We start from the raw sequence: 12,197 nt of genomic DNA, 5'->3' as shown, positions 1-12,197 counted from the left end.
CAGGAATGAATTGAAGCGGAGTAGGAGGTGGTAAGAATGGAGGGGTGCCATTCATTCCCCCAGGGGTCAGAAGAAGGGGCTCTGTTTCTTGATGCCCCACCTCCTCACTTCCCACCACTACCATCACCCCAGGAATGTACTCCCAGCTTACTACCCTGCCCGTGTTTGCTATCTTGGCCCACACAGTGTATCTATGGCAAGCAGAGGCCACACCACCCTGGCAGATGGAAATACCCCAAGGCTGGGAACACTACTTGAGCAGACTAAGGAGCTCCCAGAGGGCAGGGAGAGCCTGCAAAGTTGACTCACTCTGTTTTAAAAACACAAACAGTTTTCATAAAAAATTTAAAACGAATAATCTCACATTACACAAAGTTTGAAACTAGAGAATGAAAAAGATCACCCCCAACCCCTCCATCCTAACACAAGATCTGTTTTTATTTTATTGAATTTCCACAGCCTAGTAAAGTAGATGCTCAAATATCACTCAAATGTGGAACGGATTAACAAAAGTTGATACATATATAGAGTACTCACTATGTACCAGGAATTGTTCTAAATGCTTCACACTTAATGACCCATTTAATCTTCACAACAACATGAGGTGGCTATCACCATGATCATCAACATCCTTCATTTTTAGGAACTGCAGCACAGAGAGGTTCGGTGACTTGCCTAAGGTCACACAGCTGGTAAGTACAGGAGATGGGAGTTGAACCCTGGCAGTCTGGGGCCAGGATCTTACCAGTGTTACTCTATTTTGTCTCATCATAATCGTTAATGCATATGCAGGTTTATAAAAACTTATTACAGACAATTTCAAACACAAAAAAGCAGAGAAAATAATATAAGGAATCTCATGTTCCCCTCCCCCAGTTTCAATAATTATCACCTCATGGCCCAACTTGTTTCTTTTATTCCCTTCCCCCATCCCCAGCCCAGATTATTTTGAAGCAAATCCAGTCATCATATCATTTCATCCACACATATTTTAGTATTTATCTCCAAAATATAAGGTTATTTATTTTATTATTATTATTTTTTAATGTATTTATTTTATTTTTGACTGCATTGGGTCTTTGCTGCTGTGCGCAGGCTCTCTCCAGTTGTGGCGAGCGGGCGCCGCCCTTCGTTGTGGTGCACAGGCTTCTCATCGTGGTGGCTTCCCTTGTTGAGGAGCACGGGCTCTAAGCACAGGGGCTTCAGTAGTGTGGCACGCGGGCTCAGTAGTTGTGGCTCGCGGACTCAGTAGTTGTGGCTCACAGGCTTAGTTGCTCCGCAGCATGTGGGATCTTCCCGGACCAGGGCTCAAACCCGTGTCCCCTGCACTGGCAGGCGGACTCTTAACCACTGCGCCACCAGGGAAGCCCAAGGATTTTTATTGAAAAAATTACCACAGTACCATATCATGCCTTAAAATGTATATTTCATTAAGATCATCAATTTGAATAGTTAGTATTCAAATTTCCTCAATAATTTAATAAAATATATATATTTTTAAAAGTTGGTTTGCTTGAATGAGGACCCAGATAAGGCTTTTGGTTGACAGATTGCTTAATTTCTTTTAAGTGTAAGTCTCTCCCTTTCCTTTTTTTCTTCCAATTTATTTGTTAATGAGGAAATTGTGTTTGTTTTGCTGACTGCACCCCTGGAGAATGCTCAGGCTATATACATATATTTTTTTTGGCCGTGCTGTGGGGCAGGCTTGTGGGACCTTAGTTCCCTGACCAGGGATTGAACCCGGGCCCATGGCAGTGAGAGCCCCAAGTCCTAAACACTGGGCCGCCAGGGAACTCCCAGCTCATGCTATTTTGTATCCTGATCTTTTCATCTAAATTAGCAAACATTTTCCTATACTGCTTACTATATGGCTTCCTACTATGTCACCCAATGGATATAGTACGATTACTTTTTTCTTGGGCATTTGGGTTGCTTTCAGTTTTCCATTGTCATAACTAATGCTGGAATAAAGATCTTCACACATAGTGCATGGTACGTACTTCCTTAGAATATGCTACCAGAAATGGAATCATGGCTCTGAGGCCTGAACAATCGTTCAGCCTCTTGGCACAGATCACCAAGTGTTTGTCCAAGGGGTTATGCATCCCCAGCACCACACAAGAGTGCTGTCACTCATTCTAAGTACTTAGGCCTATTCAAGGCTGAAGGATGTTTGGTGAAGACATGATAATTATGAAGGCAGAGAGCTAGAGGAGAAAGATGATGACAGGGACTCAGGATAAATTAAGCAGAAAGTGATCCACAATTTACCACAAACCTAGAGTGAGTCAGTACTCTGTTCATTCCCGTTGTGAAAAAAAAACAACAACAAACCCTTGATAACAGGAGCTATTAATAGGGCATGGCATGTCCAATAATCTTTCTGTTAAGACTATGCATTAGTCAGACCCTTATTTGAGACATGGATCCAGTCTGGGTCACTGAACTTCACAGACAGTGAGGAAACTGGCAAAGATCAGAGAGCTTGATCAACTTCGGGGAAGACGGAAGAATCCCAGAGAAAAGTCGAAGGAGACAAGTAGGCTCACTTTGGGAAAAGTAAGAGACTTTTTTTTTTTTTTTTTTTTGCAGTATGCGGGCCTCTCACCGTTGTGGCCTCTCCCGTCACGGAGCACAGGCTCAGCGGCCATGGCTCACGGGCCCAGCCGCTCCGCGGCATAAGGGATCTTCCCGGCCCGGGGCACGAACCCGTGTCCCCTGCATCGGTAGGCGGACTCTCAACCACCGCGCCACCAGGGAAGCCCGAGAGATTTTTTTTTTTTTTTGCCTCAATACCGGGGAGGCTTCTAAGGAAAGGACAACACTCAGTTTTTGCTTATTTCTTCACAAGGCTGACTGTAAGGAAAGGGGCCTCTCCCAACCAGCAGGAACTTCTGTAAGACACAGCAAAAAATTTTCAGACTCTGGGGTGACCATTTAGGTCTTGAGCTGAGTGCTCTTGGGCTACTGGCCCTGGAAATATTCGAGAAGCTGCCTGTTCTCCTGCTCTGAGTGGTTCAGATATCCACCTGCTTGGTGCCCACTGGGTGCCTCTGGGGGCCCCACTCCTGCTTTGTGACAGCTGTTCCCTGGAAGCCCCCTTGGGGAGGGGTGGGTGAGGTCACAGAGGAGTGCTCCCCAGGTTCCCTGGGCCATCATTCTCCTTTTTGTCCCCTCACCTTCAGTGTGTGTTTACAGCCAGTCAGATTGGCGTGTCATGACATCACCTGATCCTGCTATTCCAGCCCTGTTGCGCATAGAGTGGACTTAGAACCTGGGTCGGGGGAGTGGAAACTCCACAAACAAGGCACTCTTGGTGACATGGAGAGTGGGAGTGACCCAGGAGACCTCAAGAGCCATTTAGTTCAACCTCCTACAGCAACAGCTTCCTACCACACAACAGCTGCTATACATACATTCTTCTGAATTCCCACAACCTCGGAGGTAGGTTTTCACAGGTATGGAATTGGAGATTAAGACAAGTTATTTGCCCAGGGTGACACTGCTGGTGAAGCAGTGCCTGCTAAGTCTACCTGACAGGAAAATCTGTGCCCTTGCCTTTAGAGCATGCAGAGGTGAAAAGTGCAGATCCAGAGCCTCCCACCCAAAGCCAAACAGCTGACCAGGGGCTGGGACTCAGGGTCTTGGCTATTCATCAGGTCGTCTTCCCAAGTCCTCTTCCAACTTCTAATGTGGGGAGGCCGAGGATGTGACCTGGCCCAGGCCAGCCTGGGTCAGGTGTAACTGAGGAGCAGACAGGCTGTGGACTGCGTTCTCTGCCCTCCAGACTCTCATCCTAAGCAACGTTGTGAAAAACCCGCTTCCAGGAGGGCCCAGCACCGGCTGAGCCAGTCGATTTCTGGAGGGCCAGGGCAGAGGCAGCGAGGTGTAGATGAAAAACTCCGACTTGAGGTCAGAATTTCTGGGGGGACCCAGCCGGGAGCTGTGGCAAGCTACTTAAAACTCCAAGTTTCCTCGCCAGCAAAACCGGGCAAGAGTAAACCCCACAAGCAGCGCGCAGACGCCGAAACAGGCATTGCTATGCGCCAAAGCCATACCATCTGATCTTTGTTTCTCTTGCTATTGAAAGCTCCGTGCGGCCCCAGCGAGGCCTGGGCTGGAGCGGGGTTTAAAAAAAAAAACTACAACTCCCAGGAGGCGGCGGGCGGGCCGGCGCTTGGCGGTGACGTAATGGGGGCCGGCGCGGGGCGCTGATTCGGCCGGAGCTGCCAGCGGGGTGGCTGCCGCCGCGGCTTATTACAGCTGCTGGAGCAGCAGCGGCCCTCGACCCCGGGCACCCCTCCCGGGCCTCGAGCTCCGGCCGCGCACGGTGAGTTCGGACGGGCGGCTTCGGAGTGGCCAAACCGGGAGCCTCCTGGGGCTAGAGGCGGGACGGGAAAGGAGGTGGGGGTTGCTGGGGAGGCGCCCGTGGCTGGAGGGGACCGGGACAGGGTGAGCGGAGGTGGAGGGGGTGCGTCAGCCGAGCGTGGGGGGGAGGGCGTGCATCAGTCGAAGGGACGCCCAAAGGGGAAAGTGCGGGCGGAGGCCCGGGGTGGGGCGTAGAGGAGGAGTGCTCGGTCTGGGGGTGGGGGGCGGGGAGAGGCTGGGCTTCGGGGATAAAGGTTTGTTCGCTTCCAGGGCTGGGTGAACGCGTGGGGGTGGGGGTGGGGCTCCGGACCGGGCCAGGCTCTGAGTGCGAGGTTCCAGGCTGGGGAACGGAGCGGAGGCCCCCCACTTCGGCTTGAAGTCCCACTCAGAAAACCCCAACAATAGTGAAAACTCCGCCTCCTCGCTTCACCCTCTCCCCGTGCTAGTGTGCGTTCCCTCCTGTACTCGCCGTTTTTCTATTCCCACCGCCACCCCGAGTCCGGGAGGCAGAGCCGGAGCTGCGAGGTGAACGACTGTGGCCCTGCGGGTTGCGGGATGGGCGGAATGAAAATGGCACTGTGGCGTGCTGCCAGGGACTCCCCGTTGGGGTCCAGGTTGCAGGCTCGGATGCTTTGTGCTCCTCAACCCAGAAGGCGAAAGCTTTGCTGCCCTTACTTGGGGGAGAGATTAGGAAGCGCTCACCTGGCTGCTGGCACTGTGGCCTCGGCTTAGGTGTCTGACAGACCGGCTAGGCAGAGATATTTGTATACGGAGCCAGAGGGGAAGGGAGGGAAGGAGTAGGAAAGAGTTACCAGCAAGAAAGTAGTTAACAGAACAAAGTTGCTGCAGGCTCTGGTTTGAGGCAGGTTGTGAAACCACATCAGGGACTGACACAGGCAGCCACCTGCCAGCTGCCAGCTGTGGCAGCAGCACATTTCAGGCTCAGCTGCTGTGCGCCTACTCTATGTCCAACAGCTGCTTCTCTCCATTTCTCCTCTTCTGGGCCAGGGGCAGTTGGTTATTTCACTAGCAGAGGTGATATGTACCCTTAGTCACACAAAAGTCTCAAGAGTGCTTCTTGCTTCCAGTCTTTTTCTTAGTTTATTGACCTCTTCTGTTTTTTTCTGGGGGGGGCTCTTTTGGGGGCGCGGTCTCCTGAGATGTTTTGCTCTCAGGGCACTTAGTGTTCAGGTTTCAGGAAGAAGCTTCCCAGGGCGTCATTTAAGTCATAGGTCTGGGCCCCTCCTAGGCTCATCAGGCTTCGTTGGATGCCCTGATACAGCCAGAAAGGAGTGTGGGATGATCTGGAACTCAGCAAGGCTCTTAGCACTCCTGGACAAAACACTAGGGAGGGCCAGAGGTCTAGCTACTCCTACACCCTTGAGGGTCTAGGTTAGGGAGAAGTGGGGAGGGGCAGCAGTTTCTGGTCGACTTGGGGAATTTTTTCTCTCTCCTTCGTCAGTAATGAAGTCCTTCAGAGCCCTCACTTCCTAGCCAAGTGTCCCCGACCACCCTGTCCACCAGGTGGAGGCTTTTGTGCAGTAGGTGTCCCAGGAGCTCTGTTAGGGTAACTGAAGCCCTAAGGCCCTGGGAAGGTAAACACCTGAGCCACTCCTGGTTTTCTAGTTCCTTGGGTTTCTCTTAGGCCCAGTGATCCAGCCTAATGGGTTGAGCTGGTGGGCCCCAGGAGCATCGCTACTTTTGGATGCACCCTGGGCCATCTCATGTATGTTTGTATGTTGGGAAAGTGTGTTGTGGGTCACATTTCCCCTGAGGTCGTTTTTTTTTTTTTTTTTTTTAGCATGAGCAACCAGTTCTCCTGGCATGGCCCTGCGATAAAACTTTCTCTGCTCCAAGCTCCAACATTTGCGTTTGTCTGGCCTCACTGTGTGTCGGGCACACAAACTTGCGCTCGATAACGATGGAAGTTACCTGGGCCAATAAATGACCTGTATGATATAAGACATCCAAATCCAGTCAAGAAGGAGGATATAGTCTTTGGAAGCTGTGATTTACAAACAAGGCATGTGGGATCCTCCCGGCCCGGGGCACGAACCCGCGTCCCCTGCATCGGCAGGCGGACTCTCAACCACTGCGCCACCAGGGCAGCCCTGCCCTGAGGTCTTTGAGCTTGGAGCCATCTGAAAGGAGAAAACTTGTTCCCATTATCCTGGAAGTAGGGAACTGATTCTTGAGAATCGGCTGCTTTGCAGACTCTGTGATCCTAGCCAGAGATAGAGGGCAACCGATTCTGAGGGGGGTTGTTGCAGCAGGGTGAGGGAGGTGACCTCCTGGGCACTTCCAGGATGCCCTCATCTGGGACCCCTTTCTGTATCCCCAGGAAAGATGGGGCTGTTATCATGGTGACGACCTTAGGGTCTTTATCAGGCAGGATGTTCCCTCAGCTAGGGAGGAGAGCCAGTACAAAGGTGCCATCTGTCCCCACCTCCTGCTGGTCACAGGGCCCTCAGGGATCTGGGGACAGCTCAGCTCTGGACATGGGGCTGCTCGTTCCCCTCCTTACCTGCATCCAGGAATGCAGCTGGGCTGCATTGTTTCATGGGCATCAAGGGCAGCCCTCCTGGTTCCTCCTGCTGCAGGGCTTCTGCCCTTAGAGCTGGGCAGGGGAAGGCATGGTGCTAACTTACACCTGGAAACAGGTGCTGGGAAAGGAGGCCCAGGTGAGGATGGGTGGGCAGAGAGAAAAGGGGGGGGGGCAGGAGAGAGGCCACAGGTGTGGTTTTGTATCCCTGGGAGAGGTATGTTGATGTGGGCTCCAGCCACCCGTGGGACCTGTAGATGTTGGCTGTGTTCTCTATCCTTGCCTCTCCTGTGGTGGGGAAAAGGTCCCTGGTAGTTTGGCAGCAAAATGGGTGGCATCACGAGGGTTAGCTTGAGTGGCTGCCAAATGGATAAAACATCTGGATGGGTTGTTTTGTGTCACCAAGAAGGCAGCTTCCAGGTCTGGGCAAAGTTTGTCTCTAGTCTCTTTTTCCTTCCCTTTCCCTCTCTTTCTACCCTGCCAGTCATACCCAGGATTGGAGAATTAGGGGAGATGGGTAGAAGCAATGACCCCCAAATATTTTATCCACTACTGACTGTTCTCATCTCCTTTTATTCCTTGTAACGAGAGGGCAGGGAGCTCAGGGGTGGAGATGTCTTATATCAGACCCTCAGCAAGACGGAGTCCAGAAGGGATTATGCTGAGTGATTCTTAGGGCACAGGCCTCTTCTCCCCTCCCCTGGGCTTCGTGGGAAGAGGACCCTCTGGAGGGTGAGATTGTGGGATGGGCAGTGGTTTCTTTACTCTGGGGCTCGATGCCTCTTGATGACCTGTCCACCCAGGCAGTCCCAGTGCCTGGAAGGGCACTGTCCTGATTGGACTATGTGCGGAGCAGCCTGGTGTTTATCCCAACCCAGCAGTGAGAAATGAATAGAGTTAAGTCTACATGGACTTTCTTTGGCCTCCTCGCTTGAGAATCGAAATGGTAGACCTGCTTGGAGTTCTTGGGGAGAGCAGAGCTTCCTTCCCTGCAGGATTTGGAGGGTGTGAGAGGGCAGGGAAAGTGGTGTGACCTGTCTCACCTGTGCTGCTTGTTTGCAGAACAGTGGCAGGAGAGGGGCAGCAGGATGAATGTGGGAACAGCACACAGCGAGGTGAACCCCAACACGCGGGTGATGAACAGCCGTGGCATCTGGCTTTCCTACGTGCTGGCCATCGGGCTCCTCCACGTCGTGCTGCTCAGCATTCCTTTTGTGAGCGTCCCCGTCGTCTGGACCCTCACCAACCTCATCCACAACATGGTGAGGACCTGTTGCTGCCTGCCTTTGGTGGGGCTGGGGAGGATGGGAGCCCGCCAGACGTCAGGGTGACATGCTGACGGCACGTGTCACCAGAGCCCAGACCCCACCCTCTTCTTTCTGCCCCACTCCTCTTTATTGGAATAAAATCTGCAGATATGTCCATACCTCTAGGATGGGGTGACTTGTGGATCTGGAAGATGGGCCACGGAGAGCTGAACTAAGGGCCCTAAAGAGTCCAGAGGACCCAGGTCCTAGCCTGGGGCAGAAATGCCTCTTTCCCGAGTTAGGATCTCAGAGCATCTTTTCCTCTTGCCCCTCTCTGCTCCCTTACTACCTGCTTGCTCCCTGGTATTCTTTTGGTGGGCAAGCAGGGGCCTCGTTCCTTCCCATCTGCTTGCCCCCTGCCAGCTGGCAGGCACAGGGAGCCTAGCCCTGGGCTGGAGGGGTGGCGTCTCCATGCTGGTTCTGTGGCTGACACCTCCCCGTGAGTTCTTCTCATGCCAGGCCTGCCCTCTCACCAGGTGGGTCCCCTTATTTTCTGGCCAGGCTCCCAGCTCCTCCCGCCTGACCTCCAGCCCACATCCCCCTGCCCAGCGGAGGGGGCTCCAGATCACCAGGACCCCACATCTGTGACTGGGGCGGAGGAGCTGAGCTGGAGGGCCTTTGGCCTTTTGCATCCTCTAACAAAGGCCCCTCCCTCCAGGGCATGTACATCTTCCTGCACACGGTGAAGGGGACCCCCTTTGAGACCCCAGACCAGGGCAAGGCGAGGCTGCTAACCCACTGGGAGCAGATGGACTATGGAGTCCAGTTCACGGCATCTCGGAAATTCCTGACCATCACACCCATCGTGCTGTGAGTGCCTTAGGGAGAGGGGGACGCCAGCAGGAAGGCCAAGGCCTGGGGGACCCTGGGGCCCTGCAAGGCTTAAATCCCTCGCCAGCTGTGGCTCTTGGCATAGGAATGAGCAAAGGAAGGAAGGTTGGGGTGTGCCTGGGTCTGACACTGGGCTCAGGTTGTGCCTCCCTGGTCCTGTCTTTCCTCGGTTGGGGCTTTCTTCTTGCCAGTGAGTTTGGCCCATGGGCTTGGGGTAGAGCAAGGGGACTGGGTCAGCAGGGGCTTCTTTAGCTGCGCGGATCTTGCCACCCTACTTCTGTTCTGGGGGGGGGGGGGTCTTTCCCGTAGGGGGGGGGGGGTGTCTTTCCCGTAACTCCTCGGCTGCCAGGAACCTGCCTCCCCCGACCAGGGAGTGAGGGAGAAAGGCGGCTTCCAAACAGAGTCTTACACCTGCCCCCAACCTTCCCCACCCAGGTACTTCCTCACCAGCTTCTACACCAAGTACGACCAGATCCATTTCATCCTCAACACTGTGTCCTTGATGAGCGTGCTCATCCCCAAGCTGCCCCAGCTCCATGGAGTCCGGATTTTTGGAATCAATAAGTACTGAGGGTGCAGCCCCTTCCCCTGCGTGGGATGGCAGGGGAGGGGTAGAAACCTGTGCTGTGATGCTGAAGACACAAGGAGCCGCTGGGCACCGCCGAAGGTGGGGGTGGAGCCTCTGGGCCCTAGTTTCCCCCTCACTTCTCGCAGTAGCAGACTTAAAGTAGTGGGGGGAGCCCCCCTGGGGCTCTGACCCCTTATGATTTTTTTGATCTTTTCCTTTTGCCTCATGGGGGTGCTCCTGGAATGGGCTGGGCTCCTGGGCCGAACACAGACCTATGAGGTTGGGACAAGAGGCCAGGGCAGCCCCCCGCTCGCTTGCGCCTCCTTGGCCTCTGCTAAAGCACTTTAACCCCGTGAGCAGGGTGGAGGGAACGGTACAGCTTCTAGTTGGTTTCACTTTAATTCTTAAGTCTTTAGGGTGACGCTTAGCGTGTGCTTATATACACGAAAGCAGTTGTGTGAGAGTGCCTCATCTCTCTGGGTAGACAATTGTCTAATTCAAGTCAGACAGCTCCCGTACAGCGGCCCCCCCGGGGTACTAGGTGCAGGTGGGGAGGGTAAGGAGATGTGGGGGGATGGGGCTGAGTGTGCGTGGCCTGGTCCCAGAGGTGGGGGGCCAGGGCTGCAGCCTTCTGGCCCTGGTGGAGGTGGGGAGGGAGCTGGGGACAGGGGTGGGGAGGGTGAATTGAGACTGAAAACAACGGGGCGCAGAGCAGCGGGGGTTCGTGTAAGATGCGGGGCGGGGTTGGGGGGGGGGAACAGACCCAACCTCATTCTTTGGGAAGTGGTCAGGGAAGGGGGCAGGCTTGGAGGGTCACTTACCCACAGCATGGTGGGGGTAATGGGAAGGGAGGCTGCTATGGGTTTGAAACTCCAGGGTTGGCATGAGGGGGTGGAGATGGGTGGAAGGGGCCTGTGCATCATCGTAAGCACAGGTCCAGTTTGACGCCCATCTCTGCAGTGGTGTGAGGGCCGCGGGGACATGGGACAGAAATGATGAATGGTGGGGCCCTTCTGCAGCCCTTGACCCGGTAACCTCCTTGTGCAGACTGCGCTGGGGCGGGGCCTCTCGTGTGGCATGCACCTTTGGGGCCATCAGGCCACCTCCAAAGGGGTTTGGTGGGCTGCAGAGTCCCGCATGGTCCCTCTCAAGCGGGACAGTGGCAGGCACAGGGAGTGACCTGCAGGGGCGGGAAGGAGCCGCCTTCTCCCCTCCCCAGCCTGACTGGGGTCCGTGTTACTTCTGAGAAGGTGTGGGTGCCAGGGCGCTGAGGGAGCGGTGGCAGCTGCGGTGGTGGCGTCACTGGCCCTGTTTTCTGCATCCTGGTCCCCCCAACCCCTGCCCCACGTATCATAAGGAACTTTGACCTCAAAATCTTTCTAAGCAAAGTGTGAATAGGATTTTTACTCCCTTTGTACAGTATTCTGAGAAACACAAATAAAGGACAGTGTGTTCCTATTTCCCCTGAGTTTGGCCTCTGCTTCCTGGAGGGGGCGGAGACGGGGCAGTGTGGAGCATCAGTCTGACCCTCTGCCTGGATGGTGGGAGGGCCCCTGGGACCTCTGCTTTTCCTGCTGCCTCCAGCAGAGCAAGCTGGAGGGGCTGGCGGGGAACTGGCAGAGGCAGTAAGCTGGCCAGAGAGCAGCATTTTGCTCTGGGACTTCACCTGGCTGGTCCTCAGACAGAACTTACACCTCTGGGCTTCAGCCAGGCTGGGCTGGCAGAGGGATAGCTTGTGACACGGCCAGGGAGGAGGTCAGTTCAGCAATGGCTTCTTGTAGAAGCCAGAGCCCCAAGCAGTGCCCAGTCCTTTCCTCTGAATTTCTGCCCTGTTTCACTTCTCTTCCTTGCCTTGGAGGGCTGCATCTCCTCCTGGCCTTTGTGTCTTCAGAGGAATCTTCCTGCTTCCTTCTCCCCACCATAAGCATGAGTGGGAGGGAAGAGGACTTACTGAGGCTCACATGGCCAGGAGAGGGAGGAGTCTTTATAGCGCGTTCAGTGCAGTGTCATCTGTGTATATCTATCATCTGTGTATGTCTGTCATCTATCTCCCACCCGCTCCCTGAGTCCAGGAGGAGGGAAGGGTTGGTTTCTTACCTTTGGCCTGTCTGCCTCCACCCTAGCCATAATGTGGCTTATCTAAAAGCCTGAGAAGTGGGGCACTTAGCTTTCCAGGTTGTTTTTGTTTTTTTTTCAATTCCCGTATTATAATTTCCTGAGACACAGTGGCCAGGAACTGTGCAGAGATCTTACACAGAGGGCACTCCTTCAACCTCCATTTTTGGTGAGTAGCTGAGGACAAAAAAAGAGGTGGGCGGCCCCTGATATGGACTGTGGGTCCTGGGCACAGCCTTTCCATATACCCAGATGAATTCCTAGGTGGGGAGTGAGTGGAGAGTTGGCCACCATGATGGGGGCAGGGGCAGAGAAGGGAGCATGGGTGAGTAGGTGCCTGGGCTAGCCAGAAGGGACTTAGGGGAAGGTGGCCAGGAAGACTGTGAGGGGTGATCTGGCCTCAGGAGGGTGACAGAGGAGCCTGAAGAAAGGGAAGGAGATGCGGAATGATTGATGGAAGGGGAAA

The 12,197-nt window shown here is 54.1% G+C and overlaps 1 protein-coding gene across 2 annotated transcripts; it reads left to right on the top strand.

Annotated features, from left to right (window-relative positions):
* The first annotated feature begins 4,224 nt into the window (after positions 1 to 4,224).
* On the top strand, positions 4,225 to 9,838 carry ORMDL3 (ORMDL sphingolipid biosynthesis regulator 3). 2 transcript variants are annotated; one of them, XM_007465177.1, is made up of 4 exons: positions 4,225 to 4,330; positions 7,973 to 8,172; positions 8,876 to 9,027; positions 9,484 to 9,838. In XM_007465177.1, exons 2-4 carry the CDS (start codon positions 7,999 to 8,001, stop codon positions 9,617 to 9,619), a joined length of 462 nt encoding a protein of 153 aa, XP_007465239.1. In that variant the 5' UTR covers positions 4,225 to 4,330; positions 7,973 to 7,998; the 3' UTR covers positions 9,620 to 9,838. The 2 variants fall into 2 exon arrangements, with proteins under 2 accessions (XP_007465239.1, XP_007465240.1); XM_007465178.1 differs by lacking the exon at positions 4,225 to 4,330 and having other exon boundaries at positions 7,999 to 8,124; positions 9,484 to 9,619.
* The last annotated feature ends 2,359 nt before the right edge of the window (positions 9,839 to 12,197 follow it).

This window comes from Lipotes vexillifer, unplaced genomic scaffold (genome assembly GCF_000442215.2).
Source record: "Lipotes vexillifer unplaced genomic scaffold, Lipotes_vexillifer_v1.1 scaffold591, whole genome shotgun sequence".
In the NCBI taxonomy this organism is placed as follows: Eukaryota; Metazoa; Chordata; class Mammalia; order Artiodactyla; family Lipotidae; genus Lipotes; species Lipotes vexillifer.
The sequence above is the reverse complement of the archived record's forward strand: the minus strand, read 5'-3'. Positions and strand labels throughout refer to the sequence as shown.

Coding starts and splice junctions, on each gene's coding strand:
- ORMDL3 (XM_007465177.1), top strand. CDS start 7,999: ATGAATGTGGGAACAGCACACAGCGAGGTGAACCCCAACACGCGGGTG. Junction 8,173..8,875: donor CCAACCTCATCCACAACATG/GTGAGGACCTGT, acceptor CCCTCCCTCCAG/GGCATGTACATCTTCCTGCA. Junction 9,028..9,483: donor ACCATCACACCCATCGTGCT/GTGAGTGCCTTA, acceptor TTCCCCACCCAG/GTACTTCCTCACCAGCTTCT.